This window comes from Triturus cristatus, chromosome 10, assembly GCF_964204655.1.
Source record: "Triturus cristatus chromosome 10, aTriCri1.1, whole genome shotgun sequence".
In the NCBI taxonomy this organism is placed as follows: domain Eukaryota; kingdom Metazoa; phylum Chordata; class Amphibia; order Caudata; family Salamandridae; genus Triturus; species Triturus cristatus.
In genome coordinates this window covers 1,160,556,547-1,160,576,106 of record NC_140593.1, presented here as the reverse complement: position 1 = coordinate 1,160,576,106, position 19,560 = coordinate 1,160,556,547, and the positions used below count along the sequence as shown (strand labels likewise).

Genomic DNA, 19,560 nt, shown 5'->3' with positions numbered 1-19,560 from the left:
CTCATATACTGCATGTACATATTTGTAGGAAGTGGGGGTGCTCAAGTACTGAATGTACTAATACCACAGTGATTGTCTACGGGACACAGTGATAATATATCATGATAAATACCTATCATCCCCCACTTGAAATGCATAAAGCTGTGTTTTCCACAAACACCCCCAGAGGTGGCTTACCTACGATCAGGTAATCCTTGTTGAACTCAGCGGGAGGATGAGTGTAGTCACAAGAGGATCCAGACTGCGCATCGATGAACGTCAGTGTTTTCAGTGCCTCTTCACCTCTGAGTACCTAGCATAAGACGTGAATAATAATGTGTGGCATTAGGAGATCATCAAGATGAAATAAGCTGTTACCTCTTGACCACTGAGCTGACCCGGGGACAGGCCTTTACCCTGCTCCCTTTTTCACTGGGATTATAGAGACAGGTGAACAAGTGAAGATCCCTTGAGAAAAAAAACTATGTGTGCTAAACTGCTGGTGAGGGATCAGCAGTGCTCTATGCACTCGAGACTATAAATGGTGGATGATTTTTAAATAAAATAAATTCTTTAAACTTAACAGTAAATTTAAACTTCCAGCTTCATCAAATCAGCCCTTTTCCCAACAAACACAATGCTATTTGTTATCTCATTTTTTTTAGCAGATTCCCTTTTTATTCCTGTGCACCCTACATTAGCAATCCTATCCAGGTTTTTGAGGCCCCTGTGAAGAGGACCTACCTTAGAGTGTGCAATAAATACAGGAGAGGACCGCGCTGCTGGTGATGGAGCGCTGACCGCCTTCCCGCCTCTTCGCATGCAGAAGTATGGAGGGCAGTTATCGGAGTGCAGGCATTTCTCCAAGGGCTATAGGAGGCTGCACATGGTGAACTCAGGAATTTGTTCAGAAAGATAAGATCAAGCTTGTCATAGAAATTGCCAAGCTACAATTTACTGTCCAGCTCTTCCATTCCTTCCTCAAGACTTGGGAGCAACACTTCTAACTGGCCTAATGTTCTCATTAGATTTGGCAGTCAGGGCCTGACTTACTATTTAGAGGGGAGGTTCAATCCTCCTCATCATGAGGAAACCCTCAGTTAAAGCAATGAAGAATTATTCTCTAAATTCAGAGGTCTTCATGTACAAAGTGGTTGTATTTTCCACCAAACCGGCTGTATCACCGTGGAAAGACCCCCTCTAGTAGTAGCTAAACATGAAATTGTGACATGAAATGTATGCAAGGTAAACTTACCCCGAAAAGTGGGGACACCTTCTTAGTGCCCACAATACTTGAACAGTATGCAACCTTTAACCAGAGGTGTTTACTCCTTGTGACCTCTACCCTGCATTCGTTTTGTCACAGGTAAGAACCACACAAATAAGTACCACACACGTAAATACCATGCAGATAAGTACCACACACGTAAGTACCACGCAGGTAAGTAATACATAGATAAGGACCTCAGAGGTAAGTACTACCAGGTGAGTACCACGCAGATAAGTACTATCCAAGTAAGTACCACCCAGGTAAGTACCACACAGGTAAGTGCCACACAGGTAAGTACCATGCAGATAGGTATCACATAGGTAAGTGATTCCAATGGATATTACCCAGCTCTTTCCCACCCAGGAAACGTCTTTCTCTCGTCCATTATCAGCAGGCGTTCCTCAAGTATGTGTACGTCATATTTGTATGCCTGTTATAAATTGGTGCCTGGATGATTCTGGTTTGTGATGTCTGAACCAGTGCAAAATGCACTGTGCATCTGCTGAAAGCCATGATGTGTGAGCTTCGAACTGTGCAAATCTCTTTGTCAGCTTATGCAGCGGAGTAAGAAGGGTGCCACGCACCCAGTGGCAAGTAAGGAAAATTGTCCTCCAGTCCGCCGGATGGGCAGTAAACTGCGGCCATCTTAGAGGTTCAGTGGGCCCTAAAGCCCCTGGGCTCTGGTGCCACTGCACCTGCTGCACTATTTGCAGCCAAACGCCTGCGCTGCTCTTCAGTGCCATGTACCACCCGGCCTGTGCATGTTATATGCAACGCATCGCTACCTTGTGAGTGCCACTGCCACTGCTGTATAAACCTCTTGCACGAAAGACTCACACCAGCCTTCCATGGAGCTTTGAGGCTGATGTGAGGGGGTCTCGGGGGTGGTGAGGAAGGGGACATGCAAGGCACATGCACGGACAGGCAGATGGGAGCAGTATATAGGGATTTCTCCAGTGCCAAAAGCCACCGAGATTGTAGTCTCATCACACACAGATTTAAAATGTAATCTACACGTTTCAGAATGCAAAATGCTGTTTACTTAAAACTACAGGGCTGGCGTGAAGTGTCAGACATGGCATGGACCGCCAGTGCCAGGGTCCATGGCCCAGTGGCACTTCTTCAAACCTATTCATTAGGCTGGGTATTTGCATCTGTCGCTGCAGTGCTTACAGCAAAGAATGCACACCTGAATGAAGCCCAACCTATTGACTTTGTCTTGCTGGGTTTTATATTGTGTTTTTTATTGTGCTTTTATGGTCTTTGTTGGCCGAATAAAGAGCTACTGACTGACTATTGGCTTTGTCAGTGCTTGTTGTATGGGCTCTAGATGACAAAAATGTGCCTGAGAATGTGATATGTGAACTGTCCTCTCTAAGAACTCAGTGTTCCATTCAGTGTCTGATCCAGTCAAGCATGGAGCACGTCTACTAGCACTATAATGTTCTAAAACCTGGGCTCGGAGCAGACTAGTAGGGCCTCTCTGGGATAACAGGTATTACTACCGGCTTGCCCTTTGCTACTTCTGGCCATGACCTCAGTACCCTTGATCTGAACGGCTCATAATGGTAAGAAAGCGCCAGGATGCCAACCAGCAATGTTAGGCTCCTGCTCCATCTGTGAGACCATTAGCAGCTAAAATTAGCATCGCCAGTCGACTCAACCACTGAAAAGTGATCTATGCGGGGGTCCCCACCAACTTCCTACAGAACACTGCTGCCAGACTCATCCTTGACCTCCCCTGAACACCTATCACCCCCACCTTCGAAGACTCCACTAGCTCCCAATACAGAGAAGATGTCAATTCAAGCAGCTGATCCATGCATGCAAGGCTTTACACAACCAGCGGCCTGCCTACATCAACCAATGCCTCGGCTTCCACCCCCCCTCAAGACATCCATGCTCTGGGCCCCTCTCCCTCACCTACACATCCCGTACCCACTGCAAAAGAAGTGGTGGATCCTCCTTCTCATACCGGGCGGCCAAGACTTGGGGCACCATGCCCCTGTAGCTACAGACCTCCTTCTCTCAACTGGAAATCCGAAAGACTCTGAAGACCTGGCTATTCAACTGAGCCCCAATGCCTGGATGTCCCCCACCCGGGGTGATTAGACCCACTGTACTGCAAAAAGGCAAATAGGAGGCTGTTGAGAGGCTAAGGTGGGAACAAGAGGCCAACTCCATGATGTGATTGGAGGCAAAATGATCTACGATGTCACCTCCGCTACCGCTGATTCATCATCACAAAGACTTCCTATGGTTAGAAACCCACATCTTTAAGGAGAGAGGGCAGGTGGCAACCTGGCCACTAAAGTCCACTGATTCTGTTAGAAGAGGCATAACTTTAGGTGTCAAATCTGCTTCCCTTTCGTAAATCTCCCAAGCAGAGCCCTTCTCCTAAAACCACTTTAATACCTCTTTCTCATTATGAATTCTGTGAAAGAAAAAAGTATTTACCTTTTCAACTTTAACTTTGTAGCCCTTTTGCACGTCCTGAGAGCCAGGTGCAGGCCTCGTAGCGGGTTCAAGGAACTTGACTTGGAGGACTGTCAGATAAAACACAGATGATTAGCACCAAATGACAGCAGCAAAGAAAATGGCCATTCATTTAAAGAAAAGCCAACCAAAGAGACTAGTGAATAGAGATGTCACCTAGCTTTGTTTCTGTTTGTGTGTTTCATTGTGGAGCAGTTGTAGAACTTACCCCACATGGATTCAGGATGGTTGGATTCATGAAGATTATTCACATGCTATTTAGCCCAATTCACAAAGGTAAAAATGCATGTGTAGATTTACTCACGTGTAAATCTACTACTGCACCTAGGTGTAAGTCAACACTTTTTTTTATTTTCACCATTTCTGCATGAACATTTTCTCAAGTTAGAGAGTGGAGCACTGAAGACTGAGGGGCAGATTTACACCCCGTTGCGTCACTTTTCTGGGAGATGAATCACATTGTAAAGCCCTGCGCCAGAAGTAGGCGTTCCCGCACAGGAGGGGGGGGGGGCGTTCCATCGCAGGAACGCCTCTTAAAAGTGGCTGAGTGAAATCGAAAAGATTTGACTCAGTCACTTTTGAGCCCATGCTGCATCAAAACCCTGCGCCAGGCGTAAGGATTGACGCAGCAATGTGAAGATAGGGCACCCCAGAGCCTTGCTGGAGCTGCGTCGCACTTGCGACGCAACTCCAGCAATGCGCTGCCTGTACGGCACAGATGCGTCACGCATCTGTCCGTTTTTTGCCCCATTGTGCGCCGCATTGTAAATGCGGCGCATTCATGGTGGCGGAGCCGTGACGCACAATAACTGGCGCATCCCTGCTGATATGCAGGGATGCGCCAGTTATTGTAAATCTGCCCCTTTATTTCTAAGTGACTACCAACATTTCACAAGTAGGATGAGACCTTCGTCACTAGGGTGGAGATCTCCATATAGTGAAATGTAGGGATGAATAATAAAGTTTATGAAAAATAAAAAGCTTTAAAAAAATAATATTGTAAATTACAAATGTACTTTAAATTAAAATAATTATTGAATTAGAACTAACAAAATTCAAAAGTGGCAGTTATGGGAAATGTTTTATTATGGTCTTGGTAACACTGTTGATGCTTTAATCTATGATTGCATATGAGGTCTGCTAAGCATGGGCATAGACCTCCAAATTCCTCAATTCAGAATCTACCGTGCTCAACACCAGTCGTTTCAAGCAGCTCCAAGTCCCTTCTGAATGTCTCTATTCTTAGCACCTTTAGATTGAGACCCTAACTTGTTCCCTTCCCTAGACAGGTAAGTCCTCACCAGTTTAAATCATATCTTCCCAAGATGTATCCTCCTCCCCATGGCAAAGGCATTATTATTCTGTTGGGTTTGTTGTACTCCCTGAAGCGTTGTCTGATGTTGCATGAGACAGTAGTGCAGGTCTCATTGTGCAATAGCAAACATATGCATGCATTCAACAAAGGAGCACAGGCATCACAACCATCACTTCACTCACTTTATCAGGGAAAACACATGTATCTTTTCTCCTCTTAGTATGGAAACTCCTTACTTACTGCTCCTCTCCCTGATTGCACAGGAAAAGAGGATGCTCCACTGAAGAAGTATTAATCCAACCATGATAAGGACAGCCTTAGAGTAGTGGCCAGAGACTGGTGCCAATGGCAAGCTATGCAGTCAGTGCCCCACAAGTTTTTGTCCATGCTTAATTTTAAGTTGTAAGTAACCACCTAGTTTGCCGGCATTGATGGATAGCACCTGGCTCATCAGGCAAAGTGTAAGACTTGTGGGCCATTTTCTCCCCCTCCCTCCTGAATTCCTTCCTATCCTCCCTCCTAAGAACATTCAACATGCCTTAAACTTCTCTGCTTAGAACTGCCTGATAACTGTGCCCACTCTTTATGGAAAAAGACTGTCAAAATCTGGGACCTTTGACAAGCAAACATGAAACCCAAGTCCCTAAGAGATAGCTGACAATTTTTGAGGAAAGGTAGGGAGTGAGTGATCACTGTTTCAGATCCCTCCCTATCTCTTAACTCCATTCCCTTCGTCTGGAATCATCCTTTTCTGACTCATATTTCAATGTCTAGAGTTTAGTTTAACTCCTAAGAGCACCATCCTACAGGAATTTCCTCTACCTGGGTTTTAAAACAATTGCAAGAAACACCGTTGAGCATTTGATATCTATTTAAGTACATTCTTCAGTATCATTTTTTAACCATGTTGGACATGGCCTTCTTAAGGGAATTACCCTAAAGTATTTTTCTTTTTGTCTTCCTAGTCTTTGTCTACTCTCTGTTTGCAACCATAGAACTCTGAACACATTCTCACTATACTGCAGTGGGAAGCACATGATTATTGAAGTGTCATCCCTGGGAGTGCCCTATAAAAGGTACACCACGTACCCAGGGCGGTTACGGCACTGGTGAGTAGTGGGACGTGGCACTGACCGTGTCCCACTAGACTTGCCTGTCAATCATGTCTCCACCTCAGGTTCGTTTCTCCACTGGTGATCCAACCCTGAGAAGGTGTCCCCTACTGTGAGCATCCCAAGGGGGAAAACTTGGGGTAGGTGAGTGGCCAGGTAGGGACACAGCGTGTCTGTTGCTGAATAGAGGCGAACCCCTAGTTGGATTCCCCTACATCAGAGGTCTGTTCTCAATTGGACACCTTGTGAGGTTGTGGAGGCCCCTTTGTGGCCATAGGGCCCAGAGCACTTTACCACTATTGCACTATATGCACCCTTCCTACAACTTGGAGGGAGTGGTGCTTAGCTGAGGGGGTGAAATGGATTACATGCTTTCCATTTCAAGTGGTGAGTGCGCTAGCACCAGTGATGTATTCAGCTTGTGCAGGGTGGTCAATGCACTCACACCAGTGATGTTTATAGACCCTAGCCAGCATCCTGCCATGGCAGCCGGTGTGCATGTTTGCACCAAGGATGTGCTTAGCGGCTGTCTGGACTACTATGACAGGCCGGACAATGCAGGCACATCAAGGATATTCGTGAGACTTAGGCACCCAGGCTAGCACTGCAGGCCAGTGTGCGTACTCATTTTCTTGTGTGGCCTTGGGGGTATGGGCACTTTCCCACTGTAGTGTTAGGAAGATGTGTGGACATGGTGTTCTTAAATGTGGGTCATGCTTGACATTGTGGGCTGAGAGTTATCACTTGCTACGCTGGTGCTGCATAAGTATGTGCTTTCTTTTACGGACCATGCATTTAAAGATGTGTCCAACCTGCCCTGAAAAGTTTATGATGGTACCATTGCATGTGTACTCAGCCTGCCTTGGCACATCCACTGGCCATCCTGAAGGGACCTCTCTCTTCCCCTCAGAGTGGAAGATTAAGGGTTGGGCAGGTATTCATGTGTGTTCTCTGCCCAGGTGGTAGGGAATACCCATGCGTGTTACCCTACTGCAGAGGCTTGCTCTTCCCTTAAGTTAGCATGGGGAATGGGCCGACCGTATGCCAAGCTGCAATAGTGGATTGAAATGGCACGGCCTCATGATGATTCCTATCACTGAATTTGTTTTGCCAAACCAATTCCATTGGTAACGGTGAACTTGGCATAACTAACGTAGAAATGTCACTTATAAGAACATGGACTTTTCTATGCTGTCAACACCAGAGGCTGGGAGGGACACATCTGGGCAGTCTCCAGCTACAGACATAAAACACTGGACATGCAATTGAAATGGCCAGCCTCTGCCATTTTCTGGTCTAGCGGAATATATGTGGGGCAAGGACTGTGACACTTGGCCTCCAGAGCCAGATCAGGGCCCCCATAAAGATAGAGATCTGCACTCCGCTGCTTCATGGCAGCAGGATGGAAATTTAGAGGACACTTCTTTGGTTCAAAGGGATTCCCTATGACCCTTCCCTCAACTTCAAATGCCTACATCGGTATAACTATGAGGTGCCACCCAACTGCAAGGTAGAGATCTATTTGTGGAGGATGCAGGACTAGAGAACCTGTTCTGCATGGTGCACATTGCCAGATGACTCTGTTTTGCACATGGAGAATTGCTGCCCTTGGAAAGGACTGCATGCCCTTCCTGAATAATGGCTGACCCTGGCACACCATCTGCTGAAGTGTGGCTCCCTGAAGTGGAATCCCCAAGAACCAGTTTGCAGGTCTCCTGTTCTCTAAGAGGTCTCAGGTACATCAAAGATCTCCTAAGAGGGACCCACAATATCTAGCGGTGACATCTAGTGGACAGTGCCCTCTTAAGTGCCCATCACGTGCTGAGTTCCAACAGACAATGCAGCATGACCTTGGACCTAAAGAATCGTGCGTGGAGACCGGAGCACCAGGTGTGGAGCTCAAGAAGTTGCCCGCATCTAAAGCAACGTGGGTCCTGTACTGCAGGAAACTCAACATGCATAGGTGTTTTGTTAGTGGTGAGTGGATTCACTGTTTGTGGGATCCAAAGTGGCCCACTTTGTCTAATGTGCTACATATCACTTGTGTGCCATGCTGACTGCATACTCATTGTGTGTGGTGTCTGATTCACTGGTTGTGATCCTCAAAATGGGTGCCGTAACCACTGCAGTGTCTAATTTCTCCTCGTGAGAAATTGCTGAAATTACACCTGCGTGTGTGACCGGAATTGTCTGGTGCAACCAACATCATGTGCGGGTCATAGTGCTTCACTTCCACGGAGATACGAAATTGGCAACTCAACTTTGTGTGACCTGAAGTGCCTGGATTGAGTGGGCACAACCCTGATCAATGTGTACCAGATGGGGTGCCTCCTCAAGCCGAGACGCTCCCCTTTGTGCTGTTCCCCATTCATTGCTTGTTCCCTTCCTGGCCCAATCACGGTGGACCAACTCTCCCTACATGGCCCTCCAGATGACTTTTGGGGCCAGGCAAGAGTGAGAATGAGTGAGTGAGAATGAGTGACTAGACTGGAGGAAAGCTTCTAGAGAAGTCTGGAGCAGGTCAAGAGACTGCGTGACTCCCGTAGGCTTCACAGAGCTGGGCTGAAGCCAGACGGCTCTGGTGTACCCCTGTGTATAACTGATTGTTGCTCTTGGCCCATTTCTGCTTTGCGACTTATTGATGAACTTCATGAGTGGCGTAAAGACCCCCTTTGTTTACGTCTGGGTCTTGTTCTGCGTGAAGTGGCATTGCATTGAGTGGTGTTGTGTGGAGTGACGTTGGGTTGGGTTGAGTGGAGTGGCATGTAGTAGAATAGAGTGGATTTGCGTAGAGTGAAGTGCAGTTGTGTGGAGTAGATTGGCGTTGGGCAGAGTAGAATGGCATTGCGTTGAATGGAGTGCAGTTGTGTGGAGCAGCTTAGAATAGAGTGGCATGGCATTGAGCAGAGTTGCATTGCATGGAATGGAGTAGTTTTGCATGGAGTGCTGTGGCGTAGAGTGGCTTTGCGTGGCGTTGCACAGAGTTGCGTAGAGTGTGGAGTGGTGTAGAGTGCAGTGGCATTGCCTGGAGTTGCGTTGCATAGAACGGCGTGGTGTGGAGTGGCGTAGAGTGGAGCGGCTTGGTGTAGAGTGGAGTGCAGTTGTGTGGATTCAACATGGAACCCTTCTGGGTAAGAGAACTGTTGGCAGAAGTGTGGGGAATCATGCACACTTACCCATCCACCATGGCTATGTCCCCAATCAAAGTTTTTTCTGGCATGCCTTCATACAATTTTTCAGTCTGGCTTACTCCCATTACCCACCTATAAATTCTTGGATTCCATAATAGACAAACTTTGCCCTTAAAGTCCCATGGAGGGTCGGCCATGACTTTCCCCTCATGCGCAGCCAAACAAGTCATCACAGCTTTGTGGGGCTCAGATCCTGGTTGAACAAAGTATGGGATCTACTTGGAATGGAGAACATTTTAGCGCCCTAGACCACAAGCTAGATCAGTTTGATAAAGTTTGGGGCCTTTTTATATCATTCCAGGTCTAAGACTTTAGGGAGCCTATGTGCTCGAGATATTTGAAGATTCTGCATGTATCCCCGAAGGAACACTCCGGGACCCCTGTAACCACAGAATGACTCATATCACATCTAAGGGACTGTGGGAGGTTATTTCACACACAGGATCGGATTGCCCTGTGAACAGTGTAGGACTTGGACTGAGTTAACAAATCTAACACAATTCAGAATGGGAGCGGAGGGGTTCTTCTGGGCTACTATGTTTAGGTTTGGTTTACTTTTTTCCCCAGTTGAATTGCAGCCCTTCTAGGGCTCTTAACACCGGCTGGTGGATGTAGGTACATGTGTGTAAGTGATTTAGAAAAAATAAAAATAAAAGAAGAGTTGAAACTAAAAAAAAGTGTTCATTTAGAATCTCCTACAGTAATACCTTTTTGAAATGGACCTCATGATAGCCATAGTAAATCACAGCATGTAGGGTTTTAGCAGATATGCCTGACAGTCCAAATTCTAGTCGCAGTGCTTGGATAGTGACTGAGGGCCCCAAGGTACAAAACTTGAGCAATATTTCCCCTTTTACTTTGTGTTAAGACACACACACATACGATCCACACAATATATGTTTTAGTACATAGAATGTTTACCTCGAAGGTTTAAATTCAATGCTTCAAGTGCCTATCAGTGGCGGCTCCTCCGCTAAGGCAGAGGAGCGTTAGCCCACCGCCAGCGGGCAGCAAAAGAAAGGAAATAATAAAATGATAATAACGTAATGTTATTATAATTTTGTTGTGTCCTCCTGCTGCGGCAGCGTGCTTGAGGGGACAGGGCTGCAGAGCAGGGGAGGAGTGGTCACTCGCACCATCCTGTACACACACTGAACATAAGCGCAGCTTGGCTAATTTGTGTAGAGATGCCTATGATGGGCCAACATGTATTGACTGTACACAAGACCTGCAAAATATAAATAGGGTTTCTCATTCAGTGGCATTTCCCCCCGCAGGCATTTCAGAAATGCACTTTTTTTCTTTTATTTAAACTGGACCTGCAAACATCAATATATAGGATTTATTTTGTCACCCACGCACTACAGCCAGCATGTGTTAAAGCATCCCATCTACTTGGCCCCAATACTCTTACCAGCAGCCGCAACATAGTTCTGGATCACTCTCAGGCCTGGATGGGTGAAGCCCCTCTTCCCAGGTGTTTATTTATGCTTGCCCATGTGTCAGCAGCGCTCTTACGGATGTTTTGATCAACTCAGCTGGCTGCTACTAGGTGTCACTGTCTGACAGCTAATTAAAAGAGTGCAGCCATCCACAACAAGGCAGCGAAGAAAAGAGATACCCCGATTAGCTTTCTCTTTATCTTATTTCTGTGAAAAAATGACCAATTATGCAGTAATGCAGGAACTTAACTGATACTGCATTACCCTAACGCGACATGCGTGGCACTTGGCAGGACTGGGGAGGGGGTTGGGGAAGAATATTATTGACTGCAATTAGTGTCAGTGAACTTGTGCATAAATCCAAAGAGAATGCAGACCGCACAGGGTTAAACTCTGCCTTTTGCACCATGCAGCCCTTTTAACAGATGGGTAATGAGAAACACACCACCCACTTCTCCTATCTGATTTCCCTCTGACCAATAATCAGGCACTGTGGGATTTTCACAATATGTTAATTGTATGCTGCTGGTGACATTTTGCTTTCATGCACTTTGGGAATAAACTGATGGGTCCAAGCACACATTACTGGTTTTAATTCCTGTGTGACTGGTCTGCGTTGGCAGGCAGTGTATATATATTTTATATGTGTGAGTGCACAACTTAGCTCAGACTAAAAGTTACCGGTGAATCCATCATGGTATTCCTAGAAATCAAAATGGTGTGTATTTCATGTGTTTGTTTGCAAGAAAGGAATGAATGTAAACATAACAGGCAGCAGTAAAGAACTGGGGTATGTTGTACAAAGCAGGAGCTGATCATGTGATCACAACAGCAAGCATTGTATCACAGCGGCCAATCTGGTTCTGCCAGAGAACTGCTGATTGCTCGACTTTGGTGGGGAGGTGGCCTCGGAGGAAGGAAACTCTCCGCACCGACAAAGCACACAAATCTATTATTTCGGGATTGTAAATGAGAGAAGTGCCCCAGCCCCGGTGTGTTACATTACTGTGTTGACAAGGCGTAACAAACTAATCTTCCACTAATGCAACCCAGTGGCGTAATTATAATTGAGGGGGGCCCCCTGCAAGGTACTTGGAGGGGCCCCTCCTGACTCTATCAGGAGCTCTCCGGCTGAAGTGCTGTGCTGAGTGGGGCCCCTGGAGTTTGGGGCCCCCCCACACTGCGGGGGCTGCGGGGGCCTGTGTTACGCCCCTGAAATGCAACCTGCAGATGCAGAGCTTGGCGGTCCCTAGCCCACCGCAGGCTGCGCATGTGAAGGATCCTGACAAAGCCGTCGCAGGTCTGTTTACATTGGGTTGGAGAATGCACAAAGAGCACAACAGTAGAACATGATCACATCTTCATAAGTTATTTGCAGAAGGGATTCATGCTTCCAGCTGCTCGTAAAACCCGGGGACTCGTTAGTCTGTCAGAAGTGATCGCTTTTATCGGCCCACCAAGATTTGTAAACTTTAACAAGGGAAACCAGAATAGATTCCTGCTTCCAGCTGCTCCTAAAACCCGGGGACTCATTAGTTTAACAAGAGGAACCAGACCACAGAATGACTGGGAAAGCATCAATGATAGGAACCATAGAGGACAAGGGGAAATAAACAGACCTTGGTCTTTGAATGCACAGTAAATGTGACAAGATAAGAGCAAGATTTACAGTCCTGTTTACAACGGAGCTCCGTAAATCATGAGCGCTGGTCTGGACGGCTCCAGAGTAAAGAAAAAGTAGTTCCACTAACAAATGCTACAATGGCAGCTGGGGATGAATATTAGTACTTACTTCCTGCTCTCAGGGAGTGGTAACACAGGAGGAGGAATGACAAATGCATGCCATGGACAAATGGGGAGAAAGAATAGGAGAGAGATGATGGAGCCAGCAAATAGGAAGCCTATGGGCGGGCTGAAACCCACAAAGTAGATACAGCATGTCTCGATGAGACACCACAAGCGCTGTCCAGCCAAGTCCTAAAATACCTGCAGAGACAGTGCATTCCCTTGTGTTGTCAAAACAAAAAACTAGATCAGTAAAAATGAAAGCAATGTGGAAACTTACCAGCATTTGAATTGCAATAAGAGTTCTGTAGGATGAAGGGCAAACATCTGCAGGCTTCTGCAGGGAAAGAGGCTCCCAGGAAAAGCACACCTGCCATTAGGGTGACCCACTTCCTGGTGTCCATGGTTTTTCTGAAGGTCAACAGATGTAGCTCGCCTGGGAAGTTTTCTAATGAAAAGGAAAATGAGAACCACATTTCAGGTTTTTGGCAAAAGCTGATGTTGGGTATAGCTGGGCTGCTGGTACAGTTTCTGAAGTGTTCCGTCAAAAAACAAGCATTGGCAAAGTCTAAAGGTGTTACATTTTGCACAATGAAGTACTTCAAGTCATTACTGAATGTCACTGTCAAGTCAGAAGCAACAGTTTGAAGTACTCAGCAAGGCTGCAGCCCCTCAAGACATTAGTAGACGCACCACTCAAGTGGGAAGCTACTGCTTCAGAAGTCTTCCACTAAACTGAAGAACTCAAAAATTAGCATATACACTTTTGCTGGTCTATTAATTTGAGCTTGTTTTCAGTGGATGAAATAAATATACCAAAAATGGTTCACAGTGTCACTATTGTGCCTTTCAGTATCTGTCTTGATTACTCTGAAACACCGTGGAGAAACCCTTATATATACATAGGCACTAGCAGCCACTGGCAAATTCAAGTGCCTTCAAATGTGTTTTTAGCAGACTGTTTTAAAAAAAAAGAGATAAACGTATGTGCCATCAAACCCACAGTTGTTTATGATGAGCAAAGCCTATATTTGTAATATGCTGATGCATGTGATACAAAAAAAAATATGAAATATCAGATAGCTAAGGAATGCAATGAATAAAGAAATTTGGTTAAAATACTTTCTGTTTATATTCATGTATATATTTTCACTTTAAACATTTGGGAATCCTGAGGCTGGCAAGACATACACAAACCTACAGTACTGCTGACTGTTACTAAAGAATATGTGACGTTACAACGCAATCATTTACATCACAGTACTTTACATTGCAGTTATTACAACGGCTTGCGCTAGGGGCGCTGGACTTAGGAATAGTAAGATTTACTATTCCAACTCCAGCCTACACAACAGTAGGGAAAGTGTTGGAATAGTAAATCATACTATTCCTTAGTGTATAGCGCCATCCAGCGCAAGTCGTTGTAACGACTTGTGTTGTAATGACCGCGATGTAAATATATCGCTGTGTAACGACGGCGTTGTAAAGGTCGTTCGCCGTTACTATATGTCCCTCTTGAGTCAGCTGCAGTACTTCAAGTACTAGATGTGCATCTCAATTTAGATCCAAGTACTTAGAGGTAAATGTACAATGATCTAGTGTCAATCTGCGTCACTTTTGTGTCATAACCCCAATGCAAAGTTATTTTTGGTATTCACTAAGCCAATGAAAGTCACGTTTTTTTGTTTTATTTAGAGTTTTATATAGTGCGAACTAGACCAAAGATATCAGGTATCAGAGAGCACCAGTTTCGTTACAGAAGGACACATTCATTTTTGTTAGGCAGGGGGAGATTAAGGTATTTGCCCAGAATCACAGGATGTTGAGTGTCCTTGCGAAGACTTGAACCCGGTTCCCCAGCTTCGAGGTTGATTGCTCTAGCCCTAAGGCTACATCGTCTCCCCAAATTTTGTGTGGTGAAGTAAATACAAAGTAAAGCAAGGCAGTGCAAAGTGCTGTCTTGCGTTATTTTGCATCTGGTAGGTATTATGTGGGTGGAGCAGGGGCGTTTCCGTGCATTCACCCATGTATTTTGATGCAAACCCAGTTTTACATAGATTTGGGGTTGTGCCAAAATGGTGCTCCTTCTTGAAAGAGGTGTAACAATGAGAAATATCTTTATTTCTCCTCGTTACTTCCTCTTTCTATTTGTGCTGCACACAGAGAAGGAGGAATATGCCTCTAAGGCTTATTTTTGTACAGGTCCTACACAAAAACAACCCTGCATGTAACACAGGCATCCTTGCAGCATGGTGCAAGGGTCGGCGTTGGCGCTCGGCAGCCTGAAGTGTGCCACTGCAGGGAGAGAGCTGAAGAGCGGCATATCTTAGTAGATATGATGCGTTTCAGCCCTCTCACATTCACGCAACGCAGATCCACACTGTGCCTTGCTACACCGCTTTGCACGAAGTCTAAGTAAATCTGATTTTAGCCTGTCAAAAGCCGCTGTACCTGAAGTTGTTTCCAGATGTCCCTCTCGATCACATGCAATTTCTTGATTTGCCTCTGCTGCCTTTTGGGTAGGTTTGCGCTATACCTTATACATACATGCATGCATGTCCTTCAAAGCTGAGGGGGTGGCGTCAATATATGAATTTGCATATGCATTGTTGCTAGTTTAATGATTTGCGCTTGTTTTCCTCAAGGTCGGTGAATATGCCAAATCTGGTTTATGATGATGAGTCAATATTGAAGCTTTCAATCCATTGGTTGATTGCTTTGGAAGAAGGTGATGACACCCCACTATACATATGTACTGGCAGTCACTGGAAAATAGAAGTGCCCTCTTGCAGTCAATATTTCCATTCCACAATATTTTTCACTTGATATTTGTGTCAGTCGAATTTTTTTTCTCGATATTCTGTCTCACCGCCGTGCTGCACTGGTTGTTTTTGTGCAGGAAGGTGTCCCTTACTGCACAAAAACAATCATCTTCGCAACGCAGGCCCCCTTGCAAAATGACGCAAGGGTGGCCGTGCTGGGCAGCCAAGTGTGGCCAATGCAGGTGAAAGCACAGGAATGCATCGTATTGTTGTTAATCCAAAGCATCCCTGGGCTTTGAAAAGGACACAGCATGACGCTGCAGCTAAATAGCTTGCAGCTGCGCAGTCCTTTCCTAGTAGATGAGGTCCCAAATGACTCCAGACCTCATGCTACCCCTGATAATGTCAGACCTAGTAGTCAATAACGGGACAACAGTCTCTGAATATTTTAATATTAATTTGACTTCCACTGTATCAGAATCAGGGCAGTGTGCATCTGTGGATGTTACATTGAATACTCCAGCTGTTGAGGTACAGGTCGGGGTCAAACCCCTCAATGGTTTCTCAAAGACATTTTAAGGTATGGGCCAAGTGGACAATTGCCCAGGGCCCCCACTGAACAAGGGGCCCCCTGGGAACGTGAAGTTTCTATCGCACTACTTTGTAACTTTGTATCTTAATCTCCAATGTATGATTCAATATTGTTAGGCAACATAGGGCTTGAATTAGCAAAGAAATAGGTAATACAATTCAATGTCATTCCAAACAGGGATCCCCAAAATCATTATCTACCAGGTCCCCTAAAATCATTAGGATGGCACCGATGGTTCTGGCACCTGACATTCATTTACATTTTGCTCATTGGTCCCTCGGATCACACATTAGTGCCCTTCGAACATTACAACGGGATGACCATTGCCAACAATGGAAATCCTTGAGATGGCATTAGTACATCCCAGGTGCCATCCAAAGAGGGGTGCCAGAAGAGGAGACCATAAGAAACCGGAAGCCTCCCGCTATCGGACTGGTATTAAAGAAGGCCATGAAGCATATGAAAGAACTACAACTACGGCAAGCCAAAAAGCTCATTCTAATGTATGAAAAGCAAAATGCCCCTCACACAAGCATGGAGTGGGAAGAAGGCTGAGTGTTAATCTCTGCTGCCCTTCTATGGCTGCTGTTTTAGGATACTGAAAACAAAATATGGCCCCGCCTTATTCCCTTTTGAGACAAAGCCAGAACATGGCTCAAGAAAAGAGTTTTAATTGCTGTTTAAAATCTCTCTTCCTATCACCACAGTGCTGTTTATGGACTGAATGCCCATTACACTGCCCACTACCTTTGGGAGCATATCATGCAGACTCACAGATGCAAAGGTCTTTGTTAGTCAGGCCCATGGTGAGACCAGGAAATTATCCCTCAGTAAAACTCAGAATTGTACAATATATACAGACCTTCCTTACCTGTGTTTTGAAGCTCAGTTTTTGGAGGTGGAACAGTGTTTGTGTCCTTCCAAGACTTCTTTGGAATTTAAAGGCTTCTCGCGTCCTTTTATAAGACAGACAGTGATGAGCAAGTGGGTCAAATGTCTTTCTGTGGGCGAGGTTTCCTGTCAGTACCCGGAAGAGAAAAGTGCCGGGAGGAGAAGTACATGGTGTGCCACCCGTGTGACACATCGCCACTGTGAATTATGAAACGGGTCCGAAAAAAAGCAGTGTGGAAAGAAGGTGATGCACATTTGCATGTAAGAGGTGATGTACAAATCAAGGGATGACAAAGAAAAAAATCTTTAAGGGAATTCAAAGTGATGAGGGAAACTGAGTTAGACTAAATGGAACATGCAGGGGACATTATGTTTGAAAGAACACGAATTTAAATAGAGAGAAGTGAGATAAAAAATTAGAAAAGAACTCAGAAATACAACCAAATCAGATATATGTTTAGAATGCTAGTCTGGGCGAATGTTTATTGTGGTATATTTGTGTCATGTAAAGTTGCTATTCTGCCTAATAAATTTACATTAAAAAGATCAAAAGTAGAAAAAACACCTAAAATACTTAAACAGTGCTTGAGAGGTTCGGGAGAGATCATTTACGTATAGTTACGTATAGTAATTTTAACATGTGCTATAGTGGTTCTATAGGACATCTGAAAGGAACTGGACAATTGTGCACATTAAGTGTGTACAATTTGCATGCAACACACCTTTTATGGATCTAAGTCAACTACAAAGATTTAGCGCCAAATTCAAGGGGTTGTGATATATTATCTGAATGTTTCTGGAGAACCAGCTTAATCTGCTATTGCCTTGATTACCCCCAGTGGAATTACCGCTGGAACAATTACCACTGTCATCTTGCAGTATCTTGGAGGCAATTCTGCCCACAGATGGAAGATTTACCATAGGGTTTTATAATCTCGTACAGTGTATAAAAGATTAGATGTACACTGTGCCATCTCATACAAATGGCATACATTTGCTATCTCATATGAATCACAGAACAACTTCATCTTAATTTACTGCATGTCCTGTTATATTTCCAGGCACTATTTGCATTAAAAAAAACAAATTGATTCACATCCTGAAAATAACATATGCCTGGGTGGTGAACTCCGCTCTGTTCACAGAGTTTGTGGGGTTTTCTACACTCCACACTCCATGGAGCTTGCGGAGTGCAGAAAACCCCACTTTGCGTGTTGGGTCGAATTTCTACCCGAGCGGCAGGATGACCAGCGCGAATGACAGTTCGCACTGCACTCCACCACTTGCAGAGCTTCGCAGAGTTTTGTTGTCATTTTGCGGAGTTCCACGTAGCAAAACTTCCTAAACTAAGTCCAGGACTTTACATATCTTCCCGGGCTAAAAAGCAGTTCAGAGAAATATGATTAAAAAAAAGATTTCTTAACAGTAATTAATCGAGACACATGAGGTAGGTAGATCTGGATTTAAAAGCAGCTAATCTATACTTAGCTTTCTATACTTACCTGCACAATATTGTGACACTGTATTTTTGTTAAGATATGTGTGTAGCATTTTTTTGTCTGTGATATTCTGTCATGCAAACCTTTCTGCAGAGAGGCCTTACCTTGAATCATTGTCTTTGGCCCTGGGTTCCCAAATTACTGTCTCTGTCATCTCTGGAAATAATGTCCTGGAGGCCTCATAATACATTCTGTTAGTGAACATATTAGTGTACTAAAGGTGGGTGTGCGCACACTGCCTCACATCCTCACATCCCAGAACTCCCTTTGCCCCAATGCCTTATGGTAAATGCAGTAAATGATAACAATTTCTTCAGTGCTAGTCCTTCATTTTTCACCCTTGTTGGTGCAGCCAGTGCTGTATATCTCTAGACACGTGTTTCTGGATTCAGTCCTTTATCAGCAGAGAGCAGCAAGTCTTTGGAGGGGATGCAGTAAATGCTACCAAAAGTCTTCTCAGTTCTTTGTACCACTCACTGGGTGCAGGTGCATCAACCAGAGCTTGTCAGCTCTGCCACCTGCCAAGATGGCTCAGTGAGTTAAATGCTGGCTGTTGACATCTCCCTTAATCTAAACGAGGTGCTGTTGTGATGGCGTTAATGATGCTTCATAATATTCTGAGCTAATTTGTACTTACTTTCAGACCTCTAATGCCACACTAGTTTGTAGAGTAATGTGTACAAAAGAATATTGGGTGATGTAATCTGTAATGCCATCAATCATTTGAGATGCCATCAGTGATGTCAGAAATGATGTCACAGAACATATAATGAGTGATGTAATATGTGAGGTCATAAGCAGTACATGGTGGAGGCGCAAAATATAGTTAGCTCTGCTAACTATAACTAGTGAGTTTCTGTGTTTTTATTAGTAAATCATTTATGTTGTCACTGACATATTCACCTAACTATAACATTACTTTAACCTTTGGATTTTCCAGTGAATTGCTTAGGTTTTTTTTTTTTTAAACTGATCTTTTTATCACACATGACTGTAATGTTACGTTAACCTTTTTTGTGAATTTCTAGTTTTTTTTACATAAAGTAATATTTTATCACCATACATAAAGCCAACCCTCTGTTGCACAAGTCCTCTGGCTGCACGGGCCAGGGCATTGTTTGCAGCGCCAGGCTTGCAGCCAAGCCCTGTGGTAAACCGCCTCAGGCATCCAATCCCAAACTGAGAATGGCCCTTGGCTGTGCACAGCAAAAGGGTTGGCAACTTGT

General features: G+C 44.8%; 1 protein-coding gene across 3 annotated transcripts in view; it reads right to left on the bottom strand.

Moving 5' to 3' along the window:
• Positions 1 to 19,560, bottom strand: part of LOC146796827 (metalloproteinase inhibitor 1-like) — a 147,652-nt gene that overhangs the window by 13,931 nt on the left and 114,161 nt on the right. The window contains exons 1-4 of one of the 3 annotated variants that reach the window (XM_085629565.1): positions 16,816 to 16,943; positions 12,871 to 13,038; positions 3,707 to 3,795; positions 178 to 292 (exon numbers count right to left, since the gene is read on the bottom strand). In XM_085629565.1, coding sequence (XP_085485691.1) covers positions 178 to 292; positions 3,707 to 3,795; positions 12,871 to 12,994 — 328 coding nt within the window. In that variant the 5' untranslated portion in view covers positions 12,995 to 13,038; positions 16,816 to 16,943. Of the gene's footprint in view, positions 1 to 177; positions 293 to 3,706; positions 3,796 to 12,870; positions 13,039 to 16,806; positions 16,944 to 19,560 lie in introns of those variants that run through there. The other 2 variants (XM_085629567.1, XM_085629568.1) reach the window with 2 other exon arrangements.